The sequence below is a fragment of the Strigops habroptila genome, chromosome 14, assembly GCF_004027225.2.
Source record: "Strigops habroptila isolate Jane chromosome 14, bStrHab1.2.pri, whole genome shotgun sequence".
In the NCBI taxonomy this organism is placed as follows: Eukaryota; Metazoa; Chordata; class Aves; order Psittaciformes; family Psittacidae; genus Strigops; species Strigops habroptila.
Genome location: NC_044290.2, coordinates 6,058,481 through 6,086,202, shown reverse-complemented (window position 1 = coordinate 6,086,202; position 27,722 = coordinate 6,058,481). Strand labels below are relative to the sequence as shown.

The 27,722-nt window shown below is 49.3% G+C and overlaps 3 protein-coding genes across 4 annotated transcripts in view; 2 read left to right on the top strand and 1 right to left on the bottom strand.

The window, feature by feature from the left end:
* The first annotated feature begins 859 nt into the window (after positions 1 to 859).
* On the top strand, positions 860 to 7,346 carry OTOP2 (otopetrin 2). Of its 2 annotated transcripts, XM_030506571.1 has the most exons (7): positions 860 to 1,001; positions 1,601 to 2,038; positions 2,499 to 2,635; positions 3,274 to 3,332; positions 3,880 to 4,013; positions 4,473 to 5,362; positions 6,377 to 7,346. In XM_030506571.1, the coding sequence occupies exons 2-7, from the start codon at positions 1,633 to 1,635 to the stop codon at positions 6,545 to 6,547; spliced, it is 1,797 nt and encodes a 598-aa protein (XP_030362431.1). In that variant the 5' UTR covers positions 860 to 1,001; positions 1,601 to 1,632; the 3' UTR covers positions 6,548 to 7,346. The 2 variants fall into 2 exon arrangements, with proteins under 2 accessions (XP_030362431.1, XP_030362432.1); XM_030506572.1 differs by lacking the exon at positions 860 to 1,001 and having other exon boundaries at positions 1,580 to 2,038.
* A 7,614-nt stretch (positions 7,347 to 14,960) lies between these two features.
* On the top strand, positions 14,961 to 20,142 carry OTOP3 (otopetrin 3). The gene is made up of 6 exons (XM_030506241.1): positions 14,961 to 15,351; positions 16,415 to 16,551; positions 17,290 to 17,348; positions 17,717 to 17,835; positions 18,332 to 19,257; positions 19,972 to 20,142. Exons 1-6 carry the CDS (start codon positions 14,961 to 14,963, stop codon positions 20,140 to 20,142), a joined length of 1,803 nt encoding a protein of 600 aa, XP_030362101.1.
* Positions 20,143 to 22,904: 2,762 nt separating this feature from the next.
* HID1 (HID1 domain containing) overlaps positions 22,905 to 27,722 on the bottom strand; it is a 28,989-nt gene continuing 24,171 nt past the window's right edge. The window contains exons 16-19 of the mRNA XM_030506436.1: positions 26,387 to 26,467; positions 25,953 to 26,044; positions 25,492 to 25,650; positions 22,905 to 25,058 (exon numbers count right to left, since the gene is read on the bottom strand). Of these exons, the coding sequence (XP_030362296.1) occupies positions 24,995 to 25,058; positions 25,492 to 25,650; positions 25,953 to 26,044; positions 26,387 to 26,467 (396 nt within the window). The 3' untranslated portion in view covers positions 22,905 to 24,994. The remainder of the gene's footprint in view (positions 25,059 to 25,491; positions 25,651 to 25,952; positions 26,045 to 26,386; positions 26,468 to 27,722) is intronic.

The following is a 27,722-nucleotide window of genomic DNA, read 5'->3' as shown; positions in this document are numbered from 1 at the left end:
AGAAAGAGCACAGAGGTGAGCAGGCAGGAATAGGACTAAAAATGCACAGCAAACAGCCCCAAGCTGTGCTTGCCCCAGAAGAGACAAGCAACAGGGACATCTCCAAAAGAGGTGACACCATGAAGGAATAAAACTTGGCCACATCCACTCAGAACAGCTCTGGGTCCTTTTATTTCCCCCACCACAATATAACAGTGGGGTAAAAAAGATCTTGAGCAAAAGCTCTTCCCTCACCTGGCAAATGACAGAATCTCATCTGCATTGTGGTTTGTGGCATGACTTCTTTCATCTTGAAAGGACAGAAGTTAAGCTCCTGCGGGCAAGAGAAAGGTGAACCCACCCTGAAGTCAAATGCAATGCGTCAGCAAAGGGACATGGATTCCAGTCCCTGCTCTAATGATAAATCTTCCTCATTGTTGCCACCGTGGGTGAGAAAATATTGAGCTTCCCTTGGCACTGAATAGATACCAATGCAAATTTCTTCCTTCTCCTCAAAACCATCGCAGGTGTAGTGGGTACTGATTTGAATAGTACAGGGTGAGGCACAATATATGTTGTGCTCAGTTAAGCAGAAAGCCAAGCCCCAAATCATCAGCAAAGGTAAGTTCTTCAACCTAGACCATCTTCTCTTCAGGGAAGAGAACCCATAAGCGCAGAGAGATTGGTTTGATGGGGTGGCTTTGCTCGCTGGTGACCATGACCCTGTGTCCGAGCGGTCCGTGCTATGCTTAGCAGTGTTGCCACCTCATGCCCTTCTCAGGTAAATAATAACCCTTATCTCCTCATCTCTCTCATGCTTCCCCAAAATCAGCTATTGCACAAAATGGATCACATGAGTTTCTCTGAGAAGCCTGTGAAGAACTGCCGTCGGCTCCAGACATGGTATAAATCACAGAGACATCCCAACAGGTATAAATTCTCCGTTTGACCAAGCTGCAGCGACAGGAAAACTTCTCAGCCTGGCAAAGAGCAGAGATTGGGATCCCAGAGCAGCAAAACAGGTCAGTGAAGGCTTTGAGTGGTTAACTTGCTTTGTTTCAGGCTTTTCATTGGGAATCAATGAAGTCCCAAGCTTGGCACGGGCAAGGGGGTTCAGAGGGAGCGACAGTAGAGATAACTCACACCCTTCTTGCTGCAACTGGTCTAAGCCGTGACGTGATGTTCCAAAGATTCCCAGGGCTTTCTTACCTTGCAATGGTCTGTTCCCCAGCCAGGAAGTATGCCATTTCTCAGAGTGTTTAGTGGTTGACATTTAGAAATCAAACCACCTTGGCCGCCAGCCCCAGGATATTTGATCCTGTGAGCGCCTTTCTAGTGCTTTTTCAATACACACCTAAATGTTGTGTGGTAAATTAGGCAACTTTGTTCAGCTGAGCTGGGATCTCCCCAAGCAAAAGCATCTTAAGCAAGAACGCAGCCTTCAGGGAACCAGGAAGAGAAAGGTTGGAAATGAGCTCATCTGTCTTTTTGCGCTCCCTGTCTCAGCCTTCCCCGTTCCTCTGATACGTCCTCTCCTCCTCATCACATCCTGCTTTGGTCCAGCCCTACACTATTCAAAATGAAGTGACTCCTCTCATTCATGGGCCTCTCCTCCCAACAGCATTAACCCTCAGCTAAGGCGTTAGCTGAACCATGACTGAAGAGCCCATGCGGAAGAACAGCGAGATCGGACACCCTAACTCCAGCATGGGCTGTGGACACAAGGATGACAAAGCCAGCCTGGCCTCGAGCCAGAGAGCGTCTTTCAGCCACCAACCTCATCAGCCTCCCTCCACTCCTGCCTCCAAGGAAGTGTGGAAGAAGGGCGGCCGCATGTTCTCCATCCTGCTGGCAGTGCACTTGGCACTACTGGCCTGCACGTTGGTGAGCAGCGGGGCTTTCGAGAAGATCGCTGTGCATGACTACGATGTCTTCTTCCTGCTGACTGTCATGATGCTGATAGTCATCATATGGATCATCTTCTACCTCTTTGGCACCTCCCGGTGCCCAGATGCCATCCTCTGCAAGGACTCCCATGCTGGACCCATCTGGCTGAGAGGTAGGAGCTCTTCAGGGACTGGGGTTGGAGGTGAGAGGCAGGGTGGAGAGTTCATGGAGGCATCAGTTATTACAAGGGAAACAGCAACCATCTGGGGCACATCCTCCTCCAGTGCTGGGGCACCATGCCCTGCTTCAGGAGGTGAGCTCTTAGTCTCTCCACTGGTTTCACTGCCAGGCCTCCCTTTATCTGCAAGAGCTCTTGGTACTTTACACCAGGTTCCTTCCCAGCCTTGCCATTGCTCTTGCAAGAGCTGTTAGTCCCAGCCAGAGAACAAGGTTGACTGAAAATCCCTTCCACCCAAAATTAGTCTGTTGGTGCCAAGATAATTTGGGTACCGCAAGAGGAAAAACAAGTAGAAGCAAAGCCTCTCCATGGCAATAGTTCCTCTTCGTCTCATCTGTCTGCATTAGCCCACGTGTGCATCTGTCCAATCACAGACATTTTCGTTCCTCAACAGGAGGCCTGATCCTATTTGCCATTTTCAGCCTTGTGATGGATGTGTTCAAAATAGGATATTACTCAAGCTTCTACAGCTGCCTGTCTGCAATCAAAATAATCTACCCCATTGTGCAAGCAATATTTGTGGTCATCCAGGTAAGAGGGTTGTGCACCGTCTCAGGGAGGGGTAGAGATACAGAGCCACCAGTGGAAGCTGGAGCTCTCATCTCAGGGACATAGTTCAACTCCCCCTGCAGCAAAGGCAAGTGGCTTCACTCAGCCCCTACTCAGCTCACATCATCCAACCAGGACAGCTTCCAGCCATGGCAACTCACTTTAAGGCATGAGTTTAAATTTGCTCCCATCCTGTGACATTTTGGCTTATGCCAGGATGCTTGTCACAGCCTGCATCCATCCAGGTCTCCTTTGCCGTGAGGAACAGAGAGGGAGGATGATAGCCAGGGCAGGGGCTGCCTGGGAGTTTGAAGTCCTACATAGAGGACCATCTGCTCTGGGACAATACCAAGGAGAGAAGAGGTCAGATAAGAACAATTTAGACAGAAACAGGGGCTGGACATGGGCAGAGCAATGGCAGTGGGACAGAGCAGGAGGAGCAAAGAAAGAACAAATCACTTCCAGCAAAGGGCCAGGATTATGGGTTAGTGGGCTGGGCGCAGATGGACCCAAGCAAAAGAGGCTCTAGCTTGCTCCGCTGGGCAGGGAGATCCCTACTACAGAATGATGTGATTTGCTTTCTTGGTTTGTTGGAAATGACAACTTCTCATTCCTGCCAGACATACTTCCTGTGGGTCTCTGCCAAGGACTGTGTCCACGTGCACCTGAACGTCACGAGGTGAGCACTGATGCTCTTTGAATTTCATTGACCCAGAAGACCTGGGCCACCACAAACCCACTGCACTCAATCACACAGCTAAGTTGCAACAAGGGGATAATCTCATCTCCCTTTATCCTGGCCAAAACTAAACCTGATCAGTCTCCAACTACCCTTAGATCCCAGCTCAAGTGGTTGAGGTTCATGACCCATGGATGTAGCAGGGTTGGGATTCAATTCAAGGATACAAGCATTACTTAAAGCAGATTAGTATTAACTAAATAATTAGCATTAAATGATTCATAGCTGACTTTTGCTTCCATGGGGAAGACAACAACGCAGAGGGCAAGTCCCAGCCTAAACCAAGATCTTGCCCAGTTTTGCAAGACTGGATCTTCTGGAGACCAATCCAGACCTGTTGACCTATTCACTATTGAGAAGCTCTTCCAAAGCCAACAAGAGGAATCAGGCCTTTCTAATTCTCATGAGCATGGACCAAAAATAGACAGAGAGCTACACGGCCTAGAGCCAGTGCTTTAATATCATGAACCTTCTCTTTCTTCTGCAGGTGCGGCTTGATGCTAACGCTGACTACAAACTTAGCAGTGTGGATGTCAGCAGTGACAGATGAGTCTGTTCACAAAGCACATTCAAAGTTGAAGAAGAATGTGACAGATGAAATCTTCAGATGGCTTTTGAAAGGTAATTTGTCCATTTGTGAAGCCATCTGGTCCAGAGAGGGAGCCCACGAGGTAGCAATTGTTCTGCGAGTCTGGTTTTATCCCCTTTCAGAAGGCCTGTCGAGAGTTGAAGGTGCATTTAACTAAGCTGGTATGTTAAAAGACAGGTCTTAACGTTAATTTCTTAATCTGTATCACAGAGGAATCAGAAAGGTGGAAGGTCCTGTATAAATGGGGTAGGAATGAAGAAGGGAAGGAAAAAGAGAGATTCAACCTGCCACCTAACTTCAGAAAGATCATGAGCACCAGAAGGCTGAAATTGTAATATCCTTGTCTTGAAAGTGGTCACATATTCTTCTGTTTCTTCTGTCCTTGGTCTAGTTTTCCACTGACCCTAAGCATACAGTTCTTCAGGGCTGCTAACAAGCACTGGCTCCTTGTTTTAATACCACTGCACCTATGTGTTTCTATCTTGTTTCAGCGGGAATGAGAAGTAGCTCACCTGAAGAATGCAATTGCAACAGCCAAATCTGCCAGGTCTTCAAGAACGGCTACTTTTGGCTGTACCCCTTTAACATTGAGTACAGTCTCTTTGCCTCTGCCATGGTCTATGTCATGTGGAAGAATGTTGGACGCTTCATAGACCACCACTCCCACCATGTTCATCGCCTGAAGTTCAGGCTCTTCAGAAGGACCTTCTTCGTAGGCATTGTGTTGGGCCTCATCACTCTCGTGAGTGGTTTGGGAGTCCTTATTCTTTATGAGGTGCAGGTTAATTCCAGCACTGAATCCAGCAAGAAGAGCCAAGCCCTCACCATGTACTATATCTTCAACATTGTTTGCCTGGGCCTGATGTCTCTTGTCTGCATTGGTGGCTCTGTCATCTACCGGTTTGACAAGAGAGACATGGATCGGCACAAGAACCCAACCAGGACCCTGGATGTGGCCCTGCTGATGGGTGCAGCCTTGGGACAGTACGCTATTTCTTACTACTCCATCGTGGCCATTGTAGCCAGCACACCAAGAAATGCTATCAGCGCACTCAACCTCACGTATGCTCTCCTAATGATTGCTCAGCACACCTTCCAGAACATCTTCATTATCGAAGGCCTCCATCGGCAACCCCCCAAGGAGGACCACAAGCATGATTCCCACCAGAAGGATCTCTATGGACTCACCTTTGTCAACATCAATGCAGTGTCCCTCCGGATGCCTGACAGCGGCAGCACCTTGGCCCCTAGCACAGTCTCTGGCGCTGAAGCCATCCATCCTTCTGACCTTGTGAGGTCCCTCACTGCTCCCAAGAGGATGAACTGGAGGAGGAAGTTCTTAAGGGAGATCTCCATGTTCCTCCTGCTGAGCAATATCATAGTGAGTACATGCAGAGAGAAGGGTGGGAGGGAGGGAAGCAAGCGCAAGTGAGAAGTGTCTGGGAAGGAGAGGATGCAGCCTTTGCAAAACCACTCCTTTCTGTGCCTTCCTTACACTGAGAGCACACTTATATTTGTATATGTGGACAGCTGATATTCTCTTGTCACTTAAAAGCAAGAGCAACCACCCTGGAGTAATGACATTTTAGGCTATTCAATAGCCTAAAATCAGACAATAAAATCATTGGTTACATGAGAAGAATCAAGTTTGGTATTTAGGTATTAGCAGATATGTAGAATTGCTTATTAAAAGCAATAAAATACATTAAACCCTTCCCTTATATCCCCAAAGAAAGGATGTAAAGTGACAAATACCTGGGGTGAAGTCAGGGTTTTCTTGAGAAATGGCAGCACATCTCAAAATCCATGGCTTAGAAGCCCAAATGCTGATCCCAGTTGCTGTGGGGAGAAATTGGACAACTTCAGTTGGGGTTTCCGCTTCCAGGGGACCACAATTCCCTACAAAAGAAAAGTAAGGTTATAGCTGCACCTCCAAGCACATGCTTTGTCTTTAGAGCACCTCCAAATCCCCAGCTAGTCAGACAGATCATGTCCTCACACTGATATTACACATATGCTGACAGAGGATGCGCTGACAACTCCCATGCAGCCACATACGCTGGCTGGGTTTCCGAGCAAGACATGCACAGCAGAGCCCAGGCTGCTGCCAGCTCAGCCCTACGCTCGCTTGCTCCATCCAAAGAGTTTGGACAGGCCAGGCTCATGCTCACAGACAACGTGCTCAAGTTCTCCCCCTGGTGAGTGCTTCACACTTGGTTCAAGCCTGTCTGGCCACGAATAGAAACTGAGCTCAGAACGTACTTTATCTTAACGGAAACACAGGCTCCTAACATAGGTACCATGCTCAGAAGGTCATTCTCGGTAGCTGCGATTGAAGGTGCTTGTTGTACCACTCACCTTCCTCACTGCAGTGTCATTCTGTTTCCTCCAACAGCTCTGGATCATGCCAGCCTTTGGTGCCCGGCCCCAGTTTGACAATGACACAGAACTGAACTTCTATGGTGATTCCATGTGGCCGGCCATCGTGGATATTTGCCTGCCCTTTGGGATCTTCTACCGAATGCATGCAGTGGCCAGTTTGCTAGAGGTCTACACCATGTCCTAAAGAACTGTCTCGCAAGGAAGATGTGATCCTTCTCAACCCACTTGCCTTTTTCCTTACCCCAGGGCTGGGAGACTGCCCTGATGCCCCCAGGGGTCACCCCAGCACTGCCTGAATCATGTCCCCTTGCAGTGCTGGGGCATTTATGAATCGCCAGTGCAGATCATCCAAACATGGTCCAGATTTTATTTTTGCTACTTGTGTGTGGATGCGCATGTGTGTGTCTGATGTTCTTAAAGCTTAAAAGGTAAAGAAAGGAAGGTATCCAGAACAGGATCATGGTGATTACCCTTTGGTTCATGTAGAGACTCACCTTCCTTCTTAAAAGCCTGTTCACTCCATGCCAGTGATGTACCTGCCAGTGGGTGCTTGGCCCCCTTGGACACTCAGTGCCTGCCTGAGGGGCTAACACAGGCGTGAAAGGCAAAGAAATGAAACCACTTCAACTTCTGGTAAGGCCAGTCAGAAATCACTGCCCTGCAGAGATGTGAAAAACAAACCAGTGACCACCAAAGGCTTTGGGAAACCTTTTAATCTTTCCTCTCTGTATTACCCATTTATATTGATCCTTCCCTGTATCAGCCTCTGCTGTTTTCCTTCCTCTCCAAGGAGGCATCACTGCTGCCGAGTGGGATTGCCTCCTCTTCCCAAGGGGCAGGTCGTCTCTACAGGAGAGCTGTGCATGTGGTCCTGGGCTGGCCCTGATAGGGGATTGCTCTAAGCACACTTTTTATCCCAGTTTTCCTGAATCAGGGCTCAAAAACCATAAAGATTGTATGGGCAATATAGTGTGGGGAATGTCCAAGAGATTTGTTTTTTGTTGTTTTTTTTTTTTTTTTTAAATAGATAATGATTTTTTAAAACATATGAACATTTTTGTCTGTTATTTATTGATTTTCACTATAACACTGAACTCCTGAAGGGACCTCCTGCGCCCTCAGAAATCAACCCAATGCCATGGCCAATTTGATCTCTGAAGGGATGCTTGTGCTGCATCTTCCAGCCTGTGTGTGCTCTGAGACTGTCAGCACAGCCCCAGCACCCAGACAGCCCCAGAGGATGAAGCAGTGGGGCCCAACACAGGTTTCTGGGTGCCTGCAGCTCTCTATGAACCACTCTATGACTGAGGGGGCTTCCAGAGCAGGACCCTTGGGCTTGTCAGGGTTTATCATTCCAATAAAGAACACTGCAGAGGTGGCAGAAATCATCAAGCTTTTGCCTATGGATTCGTGTGCATCCACCAAGGAAAAATCTAATTGAAATCACGGTACTTGACATGGAGTGAGGCAATTTTCCACCCGACATCCCAGGCTGCCGGTTCACACATTCCAAAGCACCTTTCCCCTCCACAGCTATCACCAAACCAGCCGGGACCAGTGCCTCTGGCTGGTCTGACACCTCTCGCAGCCCCACCAACCCTGCAAAGGCCTCACTCTATTTTTAACCATTGATCTGGTAAAGATACCATCTCTCCTTAGGAACTATCACCTTTCCTAAAACAAAAGCCTTATTAATTTCAACTTCAGGAGCCCCACATTGAGCCAGAAGAGGGACGTAAGTGGCACACAGACGTCAGTGTTACGTACAGCCCTACACATTGTTCTAGCCCAAGCTGCTGAGCAATGACAGGAGCAGAAAACACTTGTCATCACCTATGCTGTCCTGAGGACACACTGGCTTTTCCCCCATGTGTTGGTGCCTGGTTCCAGGTTCCTAGGGCAGAGCTGGAAGTGCTCTTTTGTTCTGGACAGTAACTGTAGGAGCACTTTTTGGGGTTAAACAAGCTCAGGATGGGTGTAAGAAGAACCCCACGACAGCCCAAGCAGCACTGATACAGGCAGTAATTCCAAATCAACTGCTCCAAGGTGGTGGGTCTGCAGGAAACACAATGCCCAACCACAAGCAATGGTATTGGGGTAAACCAAAACACTCTGGGAACAGCACAGGACCCCTTGCTGACCTGAGGCATCTCCAGGCTGCAAGCACAGGGACAGCAGGGGTTTCCAACCAAGGGCTGTGTTCTTCTTATGCTCTCCAGCCACATCCATACATCTTGGGCAGGCAGCAGCTAGGTGAACAGCCGTCAGTGAACCCTACCTATACACCCAAGAGAGGGGACAGAGGGAAAATGAGCACCCACAAGTCTAGAAAGCAAAATGATCCATCCCAAACTGTAAGAAAACACTGTAAGCAGGGAGCCTGCTGCGTGCTCAGGGGTTGTCTATTAGAACTTATCAGTTCATGGTCTGTTAATGTGCAAAGGGCTGATGGAGAATCAACCAAATGTCCCTGGGCAACTAACTCCTCAATGCAGCCAGTGTCCAGTGCATGGCACCCAAATCTGGGTGCACCCCTGGATCAGGCATTGCTGCATCCTAGCTGCCTGGATCCATGCCCATCCCTGGGACTCTGCACTGCCAGGGATGCAGCTGACTGATGCTGGTTGCTCCGTCACTACCCCTTCCACTATGGATCTGGAACACAGCTTCTCACAGGCCAGTGAAAGAGAGGGACATCTCTCCCTTATGGAGTTTTATGGAATGGGAGAACGCCCCAAACGCAGAGTACCTGAGTAACATGAAGGGGTCCCACTTCATCCTTTGTACATGCATCCTCATAACAGATCCCTGCACGAAAGCACTGCTGTTAGATCCATCTTCCACGCCTGGAAGGAGGGAAACTGAGGCACGGGAGCTGTGTGAACAGAAAGCCTGTGTTGGAGCAAAGAATGAGGCTGGACCCTGAGGCCACCATCAGCATCCTGCTGACTGCTCCTGCCATTGCATCAGTGATGGAGCAGAGATCAAATCCACATTAGGGGATCAGGAATGGGGTCAACAGTGTGCCTCAGGGTGACTGTTTAATTGGTAGCCCTGCAAATAAATAACTACAGGAAAGCAAAGGGCTGCCCTGGGGCGCTTGTGTCTTGCCAGAGGCTTCCAGTCTCATATGCTTTGGTATAAAAACCTCCTTGGCCTCCCAGGGATCTGAGCACTTGCTGTGCTGCAGGGGTTTGGTGGGAGCACTGAACCCCACTAATAAGAACCACAGAAGGGAAAGACACAAGGAGCAGGAGATGAGAAATCACTGCTCAGAAAAAAGCCGGGGAGGCCATAGTCAAGGTCAGAACTGAGTCATCATCCCACCACGACCAGGGTTCCCCATCCCCTCCTCTGCTGCTTAATCATCTGTTATTTGAGGGCGAGTTTTGTTTTATTAGGTGAAAAAAAATAAATAAACCTTTTATCTGGGTGATTTGCTGCGAGGTGTGTCAGGGACAGGGCAGGAATCCGAGTTAATTATTATCTGTCAATGCAGCAGCTAGGAAGTGGATGCACTGAGAAGGTCACAGGCTGGAGATGAGGGTTTGCAGCACAAGGCACTGCAGCAGCGCTGGCTCTGGGGTATGTGGGAGCCAGGGCAGGAGGTGCTGGTGGAGGAGGCACATCCCCAGGACCAGGGTAATGGTTCTTACCAACAAGGAGCAACTCAATGGTGGCAGGAAGTTGAAGCGACCTGCTTTGGGGACCAGCGGGTCCATGCTTCATGAGTGGAGCCACCACATCCCCATGGAGCCCATCCGCTCCCACAGTGTGGGGTGGTGCAGTGTGGCTCACCTCCTGCTGCTCACTGCAGTTCCTGTCAAGGTGCTCCTTCATTAGCCCATGGGAGACGTCACCACGTGGTTATCGGAGGAGAAGGAAGGGTGTGAGCTGGTCGTCGGGCTCATGGTGGCCTTTGGGCAAACACAGCAGCTGGGCATGAACCTCCTGCCTCCCATGGTCCTGTTTACAGATCCGCTTGGCCCAGCCTGGGTGTTATCACTGCTTAAGTGCACAGATAACGCCATTTATAAGCATGCTGCTGATAGCAGAGGGGCAAACATCACTCCTACTGTGGAGCAGCTTTCTCACAGCCCCTGAGTAAAGGCAGCTTCTGCAGGGCAGTGATTTATGTGATCAGTCAATGCAGTTAGTTCAACTCCTCGCTCCCTTCCCGCCCCTCTCCTGCACGCTTGCTTACTTAATGACTTGGTTAAACTTGTGTCAATACATTCAAGTTAAACAGCTGCTCTTCTTCCACATAAAGGACAAATTAGGAAGATTAACCAGTCTCCCGGCGCTTTACAGCTCCTTTAGATTCAATTTTAGCTCCAAAGCCAGAAGAGGACAAGCCAGGCAAGTAAGCAAGGAAGGACCGTGCAGCCCAGATGCACGGTCCCATTGGCAAAACCACTGGGGCACAACAGGCCCCAACATCTTATTTCAGGCTTATTCCTCCAATAAGCCTAATAAAAAGGCTTATTAAAGGAATATGATTCTATGAAAAACCTCCAGTTTCACCCAAGCTTTTTTTCCCTGGGATATATTCACACTCCTGCACTCTCCTGGAGAAACTGGCTGTCCATGGCTTGGGAGGGGATACTGTTTGTTGGGTAAAGAGCTGTCTGGCTGGATAAGCCCAAAAAGTGCTGGTGAATGGGATTAAATCCAGTTGGCAGCTGGTCACAAGTGGTGCTCCCCAGGGCTCAGTGTTGGGACCAGTTCTGTTCAATGTCTTTATCAATGATCTGGATGAGGGGATCAAGTGCACCCTCAGTAAGTCCCCTAATGACAACAAGTTGTTTGGGAGTGTTGGTCTGCTGGAGGGTAAGAAGCTCTACAGAGGGATCTGGACAGGCTGGATCCATGGGCTGTGGCCAATGGGATGAGGTTCAACAAGGCAAAGTGCTGAGTCCTGCACTTGGGCCACAACAACCCCCTGCAACGCTCCAGGCTTGGGAAAGAGTGGTTGGAAACTGCTCATGGAAAATTGGTCAAAGGTAGCTGAACGTGAGCCAGAGTGTGCCCAGGCAGCCAAGAAGCCACCAGCATCCTGGCCTGCATCAGCACCAGTGTGGCAGCAGGGCCAGGGCAGTGATTGACCCCCTGTGCTGGGCACTGGTGGGGCTGCACCTCGAATCCTGGGTTCAGTTCTGGGCCCCTCACTGCAAGAGAGACATTGAGGTGCTGGAGAGGGGCCAGAGAAGGGAATGGAGCTGGTGCAGGGCCTGGAGCACAAGTGTGATGAGGAACGGCTGAGGGACCTGGGGGGGTTTAGTCTGGAGAAGAGAAGGCTCAGGGAGGACCTTATCACTCTCTACAACTGCCTGACAGGAGGATGGAGCCAGGAGGGGGCTGGTCTCTGCTCCCAAGGAACAAGGGATGGGACAAGAGGAAACGGCCTCAAGCTGCACCAGGGGAGGTTTAGATGGAGATGAGGAACAATTCCTTCCCCAAAGGGTGCTCAGGCATTGGAACAGGCTGCCCAGGGCAGTGCTGGAGTCACCATCCCTCCAAGTGTTCACACCCCGTGTAGCCGAGGCCCTCAGTAACATGGGTTAGTGGTGGCCTTGGCAGTGGTGGGGAGCAGTTGGACTTGATGATCTTAAAGGTCTTTTCCAATCTATGATTCCTGGCCTCCATTTCCCAGTTCTGCATGGTCACCCCAATTTAGGAATACAGCACTGAAAACCAGCCAGGTTCGTTAATGTCTTGCATGTAAATTATTGTCTTTGTTCGACAAAGAGGCCACCAAATAGCTCTTGGGAGATCCCAGATCATTGCTAAGCTCTCGAATGGGGTCTGGAGAAGAGCCAGACACCCAAAGGAGGGCCCGATTGCTCTCAGGGCATCCCAGAGCATCAAGGCAAGAACAGGGTTGTCCAAGCAGGCTGGAGCTGCTGATGCTTTGGAGGAAGGCAGAACAAATCTAGCCCTGGGTATTCATGAAAACCAACCCAGATCAGCACCCAGGCTCCACCAGAGCAGTGCAAGGGTTTGGTCAGACAGTCAGCACGGCCGCTTGGCTGGCAGACAGTCAACACAACGGCTGGACCAGCGCACACTGGGTGTTCTCACCCAGAGCAATGCACCCCTTTCCCTCTTGTTTTCCATCCCTTTCGTCACATCCCCACGCACGATAACCTGTGCTCCACCACCCACTCCTACCCCTAATCAGCTTCTGGGAAAGGGTTTCATGGCTCTGAACTCTCAACTCACTTGTTTGCCATCAAGAACCACAGGGCTTGGGGTTCATCCCGGGACACGCAAACTCCTCTCCTTCCATGGAGAGCTCCATCCTCTCCTGATGGACCCTCTGGGCTCACCACGTCAGGCAGGAATGACAAGTCCTCCACTGCCAGCCACAAAACCGGGGAAATCAGCTCACCGTAGAGCCATAGAAATAGGTTTGCCCTGCAACAGGAGAGGGAACAGAGACAGCTTGGACCTGAAGCATCCCTGACATGAGGGTTTGCACATGAGGGTCCGTCTCTGAAATCAGCACTAGTAGGTTGTGGCTACCACCCCCAAAAGAAGCAACCTTTCTGCAATAAGTGCATCGAATTGTCATCATGCCTGCATCTATCCTGGACAAGTTTTGCCTTTTGGGTCGGTTTGAGTATCTGTGCCCTGAGTAAAAGCAAAAAGTAATGGTACACTTGAGGAATAAACCTTAGGATCTACCTAAACCCAATGGAATGGGGAGCTTGAATGGATTTTAGCCAAAGTACTCCCAGCACAAGCCTGTGCCAGGAGGCTAAGGTGAGAATAGAGCTAATCATGGCACACATTAGTCACCACAGCTTTGTGGTTTTACCAGTTGGCACATCCTGTGCCAATGCTGTCCACATGGAGCAACCCAGCAAGTGCACAAAGGAGCTGATCCCCATTGGCTGCCCTTGGCAGAGCCGAGAGCTTCTCATTGAGTAATTAATGTAATGACAATAATAGACCCAAAGTAAACAAGGTGGAAGGGAAGAAGAGGAAAAAATCAATGGGTTGGGAGCAGAGGCCACGTTCAGCGGGAGCAGCCCCGACTCCCGACGGCTCCTGCCTCCTCCTTGGGCTGCTGCAAATACTTAGGAGCATCCTGGTGGCACTCGGGGAGTGGTTTGAACATCGGCTGTAACCGGTGGCTGCTCCCGCTCGGCAGGAGGCTGCAGGAGGTAAGGGCTGGGGCTTGGCTGCTCGCACAGCTACAGGATCAAGGGGGTGGGTGCAGCCTTGTCCGGGCACTTGGGGACTGCCTGGTGCAGCCTGGATGGGTTTCCAGCTGAGCCTTCTGCTTTTATGGCTTCTCCCCTCCCTACCCTGGCCACAAAGCAGAGGAGTTATAGCCATAGGAGAGGGGGGGAATTTGCTCCTCTGCTACTAAGTTCAGAGAGTTTTGGAATCAAATGGGGAAGAGTTTCGGATCAAGCTCCACTGAATCCCCAGAGACCAAAGAGAGATGGAGCACCTCAGTGCACATGCAAAAGAAGAGGGAAACATTCAATTTCAACCCCTTCCCAGACAACTTCTCCCCCAAAGCCCTATTTTATATATAGGATAACTATATATATATATATATATATATATATATATATATATATATATATATATATATAACTCCCTCCATCCTCAAACACACCTTGGGGGCTGCTTTCCCTCCAGCCACCCCCCACCACAGAGTCACTCCCTGGAGCGAAAGCACCTTTCCATATGCCAAATGGATAAGAGAGACTGATCTTGCCTGGATGCTGTGTGTGATCAAGCTGATTTCTCTCTCATGGGCAATACGGTCCTAACTGAGATTATTCCAAAAGCTGGATAGAAAAGTTCCCAGGCTCTGGATGTCTATTGAGCCAATCCCTCAAACTCCTCTGTGTCAGTGTGCCCAGAGCTCTGTGCTACAAGTAGAATAAGAAACGTTGAACAAGTAGAATAAGAAACGTTTATCCCAATCTCAGCCCACCTGGATGGGAAGTTGGATCTTTTCCAAGCAGCTCAGATCAAAACTCACAGACCCTCTTAATTGTCTGCAGCTTTGCCACAATTCCTGCAACCATCTGAGGAGCCTGGTGTAACATTCACAGCCCAGAAACACAAGGAAGAGGTCAGACCCATCAAACTGAACGTTAGAGCAGGTCTGAGCTTGCTCTGCACATCCACCTAATCCTTACAGTGACAAAGGGAAAGGAGGAAACCCAAATCCAGGGTGAGAAGGTGTGAAAGGTGAGCATGGAAACTGTTTGGGCACCTCTGGTCCCAACAGCTTCAAGTACTGGTGGGGCAAAGCAGAGACTCAAATACCCATTTCAATGCAGGTATCTCTGGACAGCTTTTGGCAGAAGAGCCTTTTCCCAGTGCCTTGCAATGACTCTGCCTACCAGGAGTGCTTAATGCCTAACCTGGGCTAAACACCAATCCTTTTCCCCTCATCCAGCTTCTGGAGCGAGGAGGGAAAGCTGCAAAGCAAGGAAGGGAGGTCACCACACAAGCGGCTTTACAGCAGAGCACAACCTCTACAGCAGAGCACAACCTCTCCTCTCAGCATGTCTCCCTCCAACCTTTCCTACTTTAAACCTCCCTTTTGTTCAACAGGCAGATGAGCCATGTCGGGCAACAAAGTCTCCAAGCAGAAATCCTGCCAGCACTGCAAGAACAGGCCAGCATCAGCTCCACAGGACACCGCCATGATCCACTATGAGAAGTTCTGGCTGTACCGGCACTGCTCCTCGGTGCAGCAGCGGCACAGGCAAGCTCAGAAAGCAGGGCAGCTCTTCTCGGGGCTGCTGGCCATGAACGTGGTGTTCCTGGGCAGTGCCTTCGTCAGCAGTATGATTTTTAACCATGTGGCCATCACCCTGGCGGATGTCTGGATCCTGCTCTCCATCCTCAAGGTCTTGTGCCTGTGCTGGATTATCTACTACCTGCTGGGTACCAGCAGGCAGCCACATGCGGTGCTGTACCGGGATTCCCATGCGGGGCCTATCTGGATTAGGGGTAAATTCTGCTTTTGTTTATCACCTCATGCCTTTCCCTTTCCTCCCAGGACTTAGACGATAAAGAAGTTCTTCCACTACGACTAATAGAGCTAGAAGCCACAGGAGATGTAGCTGGGCGCTGGGAATCTCCCAATGGGGAGACTGGGGTAGGCTGGGGAAGACATGGGCATAGTGGATGCCACAGAGGAACCAGAGCAGGCAGGAGTCCTTCAGCCTCCAGTCCAACTTCACCCTGTGGTCCCTTCCCAAAGCACAACCCAGGCATCTCCCACCAGTAACTGAGCACCGTGGGAGAGATACAGGAAAGGTTTTAGGCATGACCACTTGGCAATGTGAGAGCAGAACCACCATGTTTACCCTCCAAGGGCGTCAGCAGCCCCGTGCCACCCTCATCCTTGTTTAACATCACAGCAGCCTTGTTTCCAGGGGAAGATTCCTGCCTGGTGAGTCACATCCAGTGACACCCAGGCTTTCCTGGGAGATCTCCCATCAGTAGCTGCCCCACTTTGTGAAGTGACACTTGTCCCAGCTGCCTGCCTCTGGTCTATTATGGAGTTTCTAATTAGCACTGTCTTGTTAACCAAGCACGGAGAACTAGAGGGAAGAAAGCTGCAACGTGCCCAAGTAGCTAAAGCTGCAGAGAGGTTTCCAAGGTGAAGGAGAGAAACAATTAAAGGGTCCTAACTTCTTCAGTCTAGTGCTGCCAACAGCCTTAGTAGGCTTGGATTGATCTCAGGCTTTCTCTGGAAGGCAGAAGCCATCACATGCCATTAGCTTACCTCTGTCACTCCAAACGGCACAGAAGAGGCCAAAACCCTTGTTCCCAACGACAAGACAATACCTTGCACTGCCTCAACACCTTAAACCAGCCAAAGCACACAACCAGGCTCAGGAATCAGGCTCCCCTTTGTCTCCTTCTCTCAAAATCATGAGAATTCCAGATGGGAAAGCCTACAGCTCCACCCAAATCCAAGATGCATGAGGTTTCCAGTCCCCAGCCAGGCCCAGATGCTCCACAGACATGTCCTCATTTATTTACTGGTGCTTTTGCTGTTTGCCAGGGTCAGTGCTGCTCTTCGCCACTTTCAGCGTCCTCCTGAACACGTTTCATATCGGCTACAGCGCGGTTCTCATCCAGTGCAAATCCAGGGTGGAAATCGTGTTCCCCAGCATTGAAATCCTTTTTATCTGCACCCAGGTACTGCACATTGCCTTTCTGGAAGCTTGCTTATTCCCTCTGTCCCATTCCCAGAAGCCCAAAGGGTGGGGGGAAGTAGGGATACTTGGGGAACTGGGTGCACATGAGGCATTCCTATGAGCATTTAAGGCATTAAAGCATCACATTTCACATACCACTCACACTCCTCATAGGCCAGATGGAGGACAAAGTAGTAAGATTTAGGAAGAAATCACTTTGGCAATACCTGGCATACCGTAGGAATCAGATGAGTTTGTTTTGAAGCATCAAAGTAGGGAGAGAGGAGAGGAAATTTAGTCTCTTCACGAGGCTGAGACCCAGCCTCTCTATTTGCTAATACATCTCCCCAACAAAATCCTTTGTGCACAAAAACGTCTCACACTGTTTGCAACTTGTTACTCTGATGCCAAACTTCTTTCCAAACCCAAACCCATATCTGTAGAGTAACCTAGCGCCCATCTCAGCAGCAAATACCCACATATATACAAGAGAAAGAGAACAGCAGATCTCCCAGATCAGCACTAGGTGCAGGCACACACATGCTGTAGTTACCTGAGGATGCCAGCACATGTCTCAACACTGAGATGCAGGTGCACACATGTCCCTGCACCACTTGCACAGAGACAGGATTGCTCCCACTTGGACTCGTACCCTCTTGCCTGCCTGTCCCTTTGCACTGTGCATGCAGCAGGCTGCTGGCTTCAGCCTGCTCATGTCATTGTTGTTATCTGTTTGCAGGCTTTTTTCCTGTGGCATCACTGTAAGGACTGCATTCAGGTCCAGCACAACCTCACCAGGTACAAAGAGGGGGGAAACTGCCTTCTACTCGTCTAAAGAAACTCTTCCTTTCTGTTTGCTTATGATCTCTGTTATTCCTGTCTTCATCTGATCTCTCTATATTCTGCATCTGATTCTGTGTATTCGGACTCTCTATATTCTGTATCACGCAAGAATCAAGCTGTGACTTGATCAGACCCATCCTCCTTCCACTGACCTGGGCTCACCAGCTCCTTTCGGTTTTCACTTGAGCCTTGGACTGCTGCAAAGCTCATTGCTTCCTCCTAACCCCAAATCCCTTCCTGCTGCATGGCTCAGGGACCACTTCCATGACAGGAGGATGAGGTGGGGTGGCCTCCTCAGCCCTATCACCTTTCTCTTCTCCCAGGTGTGGGTTGATGCTGACCATAGCCACCAACCTCCTCCTCTGGCTCTTGGCTGTGACCAACGACACCATTCACATGGAGATCGAGTCTCAGCTGCGCGAGGTGGAGCAGCGATTTGCAGGCAAGACTCCTTCTCACATCCCTGTTTGTGTCAGGCTGACAGAGATGACTTCTAGGGAGGTGACAGTCTTTGGTCTTGGCAATTCAGATATCACAACCAGTTCCCCCGAATGCTTCAGATTCCCTATTACTGGAGCTTGTCTCAAGGAGATGGGCTGCAAGGAGAGAACATCTTCACTTGGAGGGGGGTGATCTGCTGTGAAACCCTGGAACCGAGGGTTAGGAAAGGAGAAGCCCAACATATATTAGCATTTCTGCTCATGTTTATCTGTCAACTGCAGGCAAAAGATTGCCAGACTAGAAGACATTTGCTAAACCCTGTTATTCTGAATCCTCACAGCCTTGAGGACCAAGTAGTGATCGCTTAACTTCGTGATCACTGGTTCTGAGACCCACAGAGACAGATGTTGTACCTGCACACAAGAAACACTCAAAGATAGCCACGAAATCCAGGCCATCTCCCTCCTAATAATTGCCTTCCTCTTCTCTTGCTCCAGGCAACGAGACTGTCTCATGCACATGCCCAAACACAACCATCTGCAAAGTCTTCCAGAAGGGCTACATCCTGCTCTACCCCTTCAACACCGAGTTCTGCCTCGTCTGCTGCTCCGTGCTGTATGTCATGTGGAAGAACGTGGGGAGACGCATCAGCCACCACCATGCCCCTCACATCAAGCACAAGTTCAAGCTCCAGGGGGTGGTCTTTGGGCCACTGCTGGGTGCCGTTGCTGTCATCATCGGGATCTGCGTCTTCATGATGTACCAGATCCAGGCCACCAGCTCGGCCCCTGACCACCAGGTCTTTGTGATGTTTTATTCATACTACATTGTGCTCCTGCCTGTGATGAGTGTGGGTGCAGTGGTTGGGACAATCATCCACGCCTTGGAAAAGAAGGAGCTGGATACAGTGAAGAACCCAACCCGCAGCCTGGATGTGATCCTGTTGATGGGGGCAGCCCTCGGCCAGATCGGCATGTCCTACTTCTCCATTGTAGCCCTTGTGGCCACCGACCCCAGAGACCAGTTGAACAGTCTCATCCTGTCCTATTCTGTCCTCCTCATCCTTCAGACCATCACCCAAAATGTCTTCATCATTGATGGGCTTCATCGGCAGCCCTTAGTGGCAACAACTGAGGCCAGACACACAGGACATGACAGGCACCATGCAGCAGCTTCGGAGCTACCTGAGGAAGAGGAAACCACAACTAGCAGCAAACAGGGGCACACACACTCCAGCAAAGAGGAGGAAGTTAAAGAAGAGCAGATCCATGAAGCCTATGACCAGAGACGACTGAGCGTGCTGGAGCTGGGACAGGAGATCCGCAAAGCTTCCCTGTCCTATATCCACAGCTACTCTCACCTGAGCTGGAAGAGAAGAGCACTTAGAGAGATCTCATTCTTCTTGGTTTTGTGCAACATCATAGTAAGTACTGCTCTCTCTGCTACCTCATACCTTGGCTGAGCCAGGATGATACAGATGTGCTCTCCTTGTCTTTCTTTTGGGCTGCTATTCCAGACAAGAAACCTTTGTCCACCATGTTTCAACCTATGGTGAGGCAAATGGAGGCCAGTTTAGCTGTTAACACCCCACTCTCACAATGATAAGGTCTCTTTTTCAACCAAAGAGTCAAATATGGCTGGGTTTCCTGGGTGCAGAAAGCAGAGAGCTAATAAACCCTTATGAGCCAAGATTTTAGCCTCTGAAAAGGTTATCTTAATCATTAAGGGTGTTTCATGAGATAGGTGGAAGAACGTGAGGCACCAGCAGTGAAAACGTGAGGGTCCAGGATTAAAACTCACCCAATTCAGTGCTCTGGGATCTCGAATCAGCATGGATCCTCGCTGCAGCCTTAACGCACTGAAAACACACTGGCCAAGGAAACAGTGGAATTCTGTAGAAAGACGAAGCTGGCTGGGGCAGAATGAGGCTGTCATTAGGAATTCAACAGGATTTGACTTACAGCAAGGGCTCAGCAGCATAACTGGGGGGTTTTCCTTCTCTTCCCTGGCAGGGAGACTCCTCTGATACTCTTGCAATACTCCTACAGTGACTTGAGGCAGTGCTGAGATTAGAGCGCAGGTAGGAGACGGTTTCTCATCCTCTGACTTTGCTCTTGTTTCCCTCACGCCTCTTTAGCTGTGGGTCATTCCCACATTTGGGGCTCACCCTGTCTTCGAGAATGGGCTGGAAAAGTCCTTTTACGGCTACTCCACCTGGTTTGCCATCGTGAACTTCGGCCTCCCCCTGGGGGTGTTCTACCGAATGCACTCCGTGGGGGGGCTCCTGGAGGTCTATGTCACAGCCTGACCCACGCCGACCCCCACCCATGGGCTGGGGTGGAACAGTGATGCTGAACAAAGATGCAGGAAGCAGCGGATATGCACATGGAAGCTGTTAAGCTTTTTCCCTTCAGCTTCTGCTTTGACTTCTCCTTGCACAACACCTTTGAGTTTCAGAAGAAAAGGAGGTTGGGTTATATTGCTTTTATCTCCATAGACTCAAAGCCCATAAACAAACTGTCTTGCTGCTCTAAGGAAGCTTGGATGCTGGGGCTTTTTGGTAGTCTGACAGAGGATGCTGCATGGCAGCAAGTAGGACTTGACCAGCTCCTGCTGAAACCTTCCAGAACACAAGAGCAGCCTTCAACCAAAGCAACAAAGTGTGACCTACACTCCATAGAGCTTCAAATATCCACAGTCAAGCCCCACCAGTCCCAGAACTGCTCCCCAACCTGTCATCCTGCAGCACAGAAGAGCTCTATCACTCCCAGCCCCACTAGAAGCACATACAGCCACAGGCATTCAGAAATGATCCAAGCACACACTTTATGCATCATATTCAAAAAGCAGTTGGTAGCTGCTTTAATGGTCAGAACAGGGACTGTTTCTGATTGTTCCTGGCAATCCACATCAACCTGTGTGAGTCCTGTAGGAGCCAGCCCCACTGAGTGCCAAGCTCCATTAGCTCTCGGCACTGAAGAGCAGGACAGGCCTTCAGACCTGCACTGGTTCAGCACATCTTCTCCCATGATCAGAACCAGAAGCTGTAACATTACCTTGCTTTACTGAGAATAAACTCTTTCTCCTTACAGGCACTCACAGAGCCTCAAGTGAGAAGCCCTAGGGCTGATCTTCACTTGATGCTGCTCATCCATGATGTTAGCACCAGTATGTATCGCAAAGCTCTCACCCTTGCACATGCAGCTAGTTCAAGAGCTATTGACAGATCCTCAGTGAATCCCTCCCTATCCCAACACTTTGATCCCACTGCTGCTTTGCACATCCACAAACATTTCACAAGGTGCACCGTAAGGGAACACGTGCACAGCCTGATCAAAGACCCATCAGTACTTGTTCTGCAGGAGATGCTTTGAAAGCACATGGGGCTTGTGACTATGGGTCCCGAATACAGAGCCTGATGAATGGAAATAAATAGAGATTGAATTTTCATGTGTTATCCTGTGAAATCTCTGGGTCTCTCTGCACTCAAAGACCACACTCAAAGTGAACTGACATTGACTTCCACCACTCTTGCACTCGGAGGTTACAGGAGATTTAAGAGCTGGCCTTATTTTACAATCAAAACCTTTGATGACCCTCAACCAAGGCCAAAGTAACATGGTACAAAAGGCATTTACATTATTGCTTCTGTTCCTCTACAAATCAATCCCACAAGTGCAGGTTTAAGACCAGAGCTTACTTAGGAGTGGGGTTGTGATCCCCTAGAAAAGCAAACTCTCCCAAGACAGCAACAGGGATGAGAGCTGGAAACTCCTGAGCACACACAGCTCCCCTTAGGATTCAGCATTCAGGCAGTGATAGCACCTGCCTGTGAAAACACATGTGAGAATGACTGCACGAGCATGAACTTTGCCCAATACACGTTTTTACTTAGGCCTGTGTCAACAGAAACATGTCGTGAGAAATAATAACTGGATAAATGAGGCTCCAGGAAAGTTAATCATTATTCTCAGGTCACAGTTTGTGCCAAGGGATCGACAGGAGACACATGCCAAGGGCTGGCTCTTTCAAATGATGAACATGAACCCAAAACTTCCTAGTTATTGACAGCTCAGAGACAGGCAATGATGTACTTCATGGGCAAACCCATGGACTGGGTTTTGTCTGCAGCATAACAGATAAAACACTGTTTAAGTTACTGAGCCTAGAGGTGGCTTTGGAGGTCTCCCACTGAGATAAAACATGAAGTCACAGATTTTATGTGCAAGTATGCACTGAAAGAGAACTTGACTTGTGATTTCTTGCTGGTAAACAGATGGGATACCTGCATTCATGATTAGCATGAACAGCAATGAAGCCCACCAGGGCCAACTCTTACCCACAGCCACTATAGATCAGTGGTCAGGGCCCTCCAGGCTTGATCATCCAGTTCCAACACTGCAGATGAAAGTAAGAAACCCCACAATGAGCAACAGTAGAAACACTCTTCTAGGCCAAAGAGAAATGTAGGGTCCAAGGTTTCAGCCCTTTCACTTAGGAGAGGTTTATCTCTGGACTGATTTGTGTCTACCTGCAGGAGGGGTAAACCCCTGAACACACAGTTTGCACGCAGTTAAAACTGCCCTTGGCTCCTTCACAAGGCTGAGGGCAGAGCAGGGCACAGTAACCAAAGCCTAGTGAGCAGTGAGCTAGCCTTGACTCCCAAATCCAACACAGCCAGGACATGTCAGTGACCTACCTGCTCCTTTGTCATCTGCCACCCATGAATGGCCTCCAGAGCTCTACCAGGGCCAGGGTGCCTGTTTTATGGGCCTGAACTGCATAGTTTTAGTACATGCTTCAAAGCTGGGAGACTATTTTGATCTAGTTTCTCTTCTGTACCCTTTGAGGCAGTTACCTTTGATGATGTCTCATGCCATAAACACAGAAAGGGCCCAAACCACTCAGTTCAGGCTCATTTTCCAGAGGCCAATCTTCATTTCTGATTAAAACACAGAATCCACACACTGCAGAGGAAGCCAGCACACGGTCTCCTAGTAGCACAACTCACCCCAGCATAAATCAAACAAGATTATAAACGTCTCTCTGGAAATAAACTCAGCAACCAAGTGCATGTTTCAGATAATCTTTATCTTTCTCTCTGTAAGTAAGCAAATAGTTTACAGTGCAAGTTGATTTCCACAGAACAAGTATCAGACTCCAAACACCAAGAAACAAAACAGAAAGGTTTCCAGAGGAACTCACAAAGAAACAAAGCAGAAAAGAGAGGACGGAAGAGATCATGAGAACCAGCAGATCCATGGGAGGGAAGAGGCAAGCACACGGGACACGGGATGCCCCATTCCAGCTGTGAGGTGTGAGTGCCACACAACCAGAGGCTGGCCCCACCAAATCACATTCTTATATATGAGAGAGATTCCAAGTAAAACAGGGACCTCACCCTGTTTGCATCAGAGCAGGGATGAGGTCAGGATGGGAGTAGTGCTAGATGGCAAAGTGGGTTGGAGATGGGAGGTGGGTGGGGGAATAACCTCTCTCTGTTTCACGTATTTCTTATCCTTCAAGAAAACCATTCAGTTTTTATTTCAGCTTTCTACTGGCCTGGGACCCCAGCCCCACTTCCAGTGCCCAAAGGAGGAAACCCCCTGACTACAAGCCAGCAGGAGCCAGCAGCTCACTAGAGCAGAACTCCCTCTAAGAGAGGACACTCATGTTGCTATCACTCTAGCTTCAAAACTCAGGCAAGGGTTACAAGTGTGTGCCATGCCTGTTCCCTTTAATGTGTGGGACCAGTTTCCATGGAGTGATCTCACCTCTGGTCAGTGATCCTCTCAAGAGCCTGAATACCAGAGCACCATGGACTAAGCTTTGGTGGAGAGAGAAAGGTCTCAGTTCCTGACAGGACCCCTCACATTTCATTGTCTAAAGACCACGTAGGTCTAACACAGCAGTCCCTCCCAACAGAGCATAAAATGCAACTCAAACCCCTGGATGTCTCCACCTATCCCATGCTGCTGAACCAAAGCCAGCAACAGTGGGTCTCCCACCAATTCCAGGTTCTGGCTTCCAAGATTTCACATGCTTGGGATCCAATACATTCAAGATGTGATAACTTGGTCACTAGCAAAATGCCCTGAAGAATGGAACTTTACCTCAGCACTCTCCAGTCCCTACTGACATGGAGATGCTTTTCCTCCAACAACTTCCAAATTCCTCCTACAACTTCCCTGAGTGCTTCCCTCAAACCCCTGCCTTAAACAGTAGTGTGCAAAAGACCCTTCCACTCCCTGCCTTGCATCAGCCTGCCAGGCAAAGACGGAAGGATATGGTTCCCTTCAAACCCAGGTGACACTGTCCTTTCAGTCACCAGGAGAAGACTAAGGGAGTTTAACAGTCACGTCCCTTCTTGCTCTCACTGAGCCAGTCTCTTCCTCCGTATGTGCTCCCATGGATTAAGCAGAGCTTTCCAAAGTGGCACATGCTCCATTGCAACAGCCCATCATAAAGGACAGGCTGCTGGGCCTGGAAGCCAAGGCAAAACTTCTCCTGCCACACCAAAGCACGAGCTCCTACAAAACTTCTTAAGCAGCTTTCCAGGAAAGGAGTAGAGAGATTCAGAACTGAGACACAAAGTTTTCCTTCAGCAACTTCTCCTTTCATTGGATGGGATAATTTCCCTACCAATATGTAACTGAGAGCAGGGAGACACCTGCAGCCAGAAGGGATGCCCCGGAAACTTTATGGAGCCACATGGAAGCAACTGCAGTTTCCAAACCCCCATCTCCTGCAGGAATAGCAGCTTCTCCCTTGCACCCAATTTACAGCTAGTCTTATTCAATTACGTGCTGACTCTGACCAAGGCAAGGACAGGGTCAGATTGGGTTCCAAACCATATCCAGGAGCAAAAGAGTAACAGAAGAGCTAAGTACAACCTGATTTCTAGTGCAACCACAACAATGCACAACCCCTTAGACATCTTTCACTCAAGGGTCCTGGTGAAGGGTGAGGGAAGAGAAGTGAGCTGGGGGGAGGGATGTCCAAGCAGGTCCCAGTTAAAGCTTTAAATGACAGGGAGGTAAATGAAGTGATTGTCCTTTTGGTCTCTCAGCTGGGTGTGAAATGCAGGAATAGCTGTGATGAAGCAGCACACAGCAGTCCTTAGATCCAGTGTATTTCTCTTCATAGAGGTAAGTGCTCTCTTAGACCCGTTGAATTTCAAACAGCTTCACATCTGTGTCATACCAGATAGGGGGATCCACATTCCTGAGAAAGACAAGAGCCACTTTACTCCCTGTGAGCAGGTACATGGAATTCCAATCTCACAGCTGAGGTTACAGGAGCTGCCTACACAGGATGCCTTCAGCTTTGCAAAAGAGGAAATCACTGGTTGAGAGACAATGCACCTTAGAGGGATGACAGTGTTTACAGCATCCCACAAGCCAGAGCTTTGCATTAAGTCTCTTCACCATCCCCTCTAGGCAGCTTTTCTACTCCCTGCTGCTGCTGCTGCCAGTTCCCAAACAAGCAGTGCTCCCAGAGCAGCTCCCTTCACTCAAACCAAGTTTTGGAGCAGCCTTTTCCGAGGGAATGACATCTTTTCATCCTGTAGATATGAGACAATCCAGAGCTAGCCAAGCACATGCAATGCTCTCTCCAGGCCCTCCAAAAGTTTGGAAAAGACCAAGAACTGGTTTACCTCAAATAAATAACTCCCCACATGTAGGTCCGGAACCACATGGCAGTGCCCGAGTTCGCCTGGTACTTGCGGATGAGGATGGGGTGAGGCACAGGCAGCAGCCCCACCAGTGTGCCATGCTGCAGGAACTTGAGGATCTCTGATTCATCAGTGAGACCCCTGCCAAGAGACAGATGAGCAACATCCTTAGCACGGCCCATAGACACCCCCAAAAGTGCTGCAGCACAAAGCAGCAGGCTAAACACAGTGACTGTGGCCACCAAGAACACACACAGCCTTCAGTCTAAAAAGGAGTTGTGAAGGGATCAAACAAGGAGCTTGGCAAGCAAAATAACATGAGACCATGATGCTTTCAATGATACTTTACAAGGTTTCCCCCAGAGGCACTCCAAATTCAAACTCTGCCAACCTCACAGAGCTCTTGACACACTGCACAGCCCTTGCTCTCCAAAACTACTTACTTGTCGATGCAGATCTTCTCCACCTGAGGGACCAGCACCTGCAGGAGCCGCATGATTGTCTGCAGGGGAAGCTTTGACTTCCAAGACATCACCTGTGAGGAGGAAAGCCCACAGGGGAATGAGCTGATCTATGGTTATCTCCACTATCTCTACAACAAAGGAGGTTTACAAAAAGCACAAAGGTGGTGGATGAACTGAGTGCACAACAGCACTACAATTATGAGCCACTCAATGGAACTAACAAGGAATTGGTTTAAAACAGGTAAAGCAAAAGATGGTGATAAACTTCCAGAGCTTGGACCACAAGTCAAAGACATTCCCCATGGGGAAATGCTCCTGTGGGGAGTCCTTCAAGCAGGGGAAACGGGTGGTGTGTGTGGCATTTCTGCCACAACTCTTATCCTCACTGATTTCCTCTGTCCCCATTCCCTTACCCAGTCAGGAGTTGGGGTCCACTGCCCACTGGAGGATGCACTGGAGAGACGCCTTCGATCCCGCCGGGGGTGTGATGCCTCCTGGCAATAAATAGGACATATTAAAACAGCAAACAAAAGCAAATCCCAGTTTAGAGCAAGAAATACACCCATTTCCTGCTGACTTCCCCCCAGTTTTCCCAGAGCAGTGTTAGGAAACACAGCTCAGCCTGCCCACAGAAGAGATCAAACCCACCAGACCTTCCATCACCAAAACCACATGCTTTGACCCACAGAGTGGCAATTTGATGGGGTTAAGTTGTAGGAGCCTCTGGCAAGGTCACAGCTGCTGACGCTCTGTTGGAACAATCCACAGTGGGAAGCTAAAACAGGATTGACAAAGCCTGTCCAGACACAGTGCTTTCTTTTAACACAGGGATTGAACAGCTGAAGACCACAGCTTTAAAATCACTATTAATCTCTGCATGATGTAAAAATGGAGAGGCTTTTTCCTTTTGCAATGCACCCTGCACCATTCATTACTCCTAAGTAACGTAGTCTTAGAGCTGACCTTTCTACAAAACAAATGGGAACAGCACTTCCTTCCACAGCCATCCTGCACCTCCACATGCAGGGCTTCATTCCTACATCACCTTTGCAACCAGCCACAGCAGGCTTGGGGCAGAGCTGTGCTGCAACCCACTGGAAGCTGGCAGTGCTGTACCAGTCTTTTCTGACTGGGAAACAGCTCAAACTGGATCGAGATGTAATGACCTGTGATTATGTTTCATGGGCTACTGGAGGAAGAAAACCTTTCTGCAAGTTCTCAGCCAAGATCTCACTTAATAACAACATAATTGTGTGCTTAAGACGTCTTGCTGACCTTATGGGCCTTCATCTGGGACCAGGAAAGGCCAAGAAGGGTAAGTAAAACTGGTCCTGGGATATTCAGGGATTCAGTTCATTCCAAAGGCTAAACAGCAATATTACTCTGCAGTGTTTGCAGCTACAACCCTTATCATTCAGCCTGTTCAGTTTCAGTGCTGTGCCCTCATCAAGCTTCTAAAAATAAAATTCATAAAGGCATAAAACCCTCTGATTTCCTGCAGATGACCGCATCTCCTTCCTCTTTCCTCCTCCCTCTCCCACAGCCCTTGCCCCCTCACAGCTGCCAGCCAGCTGGCACATTTAGGAGAAGTAAGATGGAATTACATGGAAATATGAAGTTGAACATTTCACAAGACGTATTTGAAATGGTTATGGCTGAAAAAGGGAGAACATTCAAAGAGATAAAGGAAGGAAAGTAAATCAGTCACAAGCGTGGGTATCCTAAAACATATCCAGTATCTTTTACTCA

What these genes read in the sequence shown, in the direction of transcription:
- OTOP2 (XM_030506571.1), top strand. Translation starts at nt 1,633, where the DNA reads ATGACTGAAGAGCCCATGCGGAAGAACAGCGAGATCGGACACCCTAAC. An exon ending in CAATATTTGTGGTCATCCAG is followed by an intron (nt 2,636 to 3,273) that starts GTAAGAGGGTTG and finishes CATTCCTGCCAG; the next exon opens with ACATACTTCCTGTGGGTCTC. An exon ending in TCCTGCTGAGCAATATCATA is followed by an intron (nt 5,363 to 6,376) that starts GTGAGTACATGC and finishes TTCCTCCAACAG; the next exon opens with CTCTGGATCATGCCAGCCTT.
- OTOP3 (XM_030506241.1), top strand. Translation starts at nt 14,961, where the DNA reads ATGTCGGGCAACAAAGTCTCCAAGCAGAAATCCTGCCAGCACTGCAAG. An exon ending in GTCCAGCACAACCTCACCAG is followed by an intron (nt 17,349 to 17,716) that starts GTACAAAGAGGG and finishes CTCTTCTCCCAG; the next exon opens with GTGTGGGTTGATGCTGACCA. An exon ending in GGTGGAGCAGCGATTTGCAG is followed by an intron (nt 17,836 to 18,331) that starts GCAAGACTCCTT and finishes CTCTTGCTCCAG; the next exon opens with GCAACGAGACTGTCTCATGC.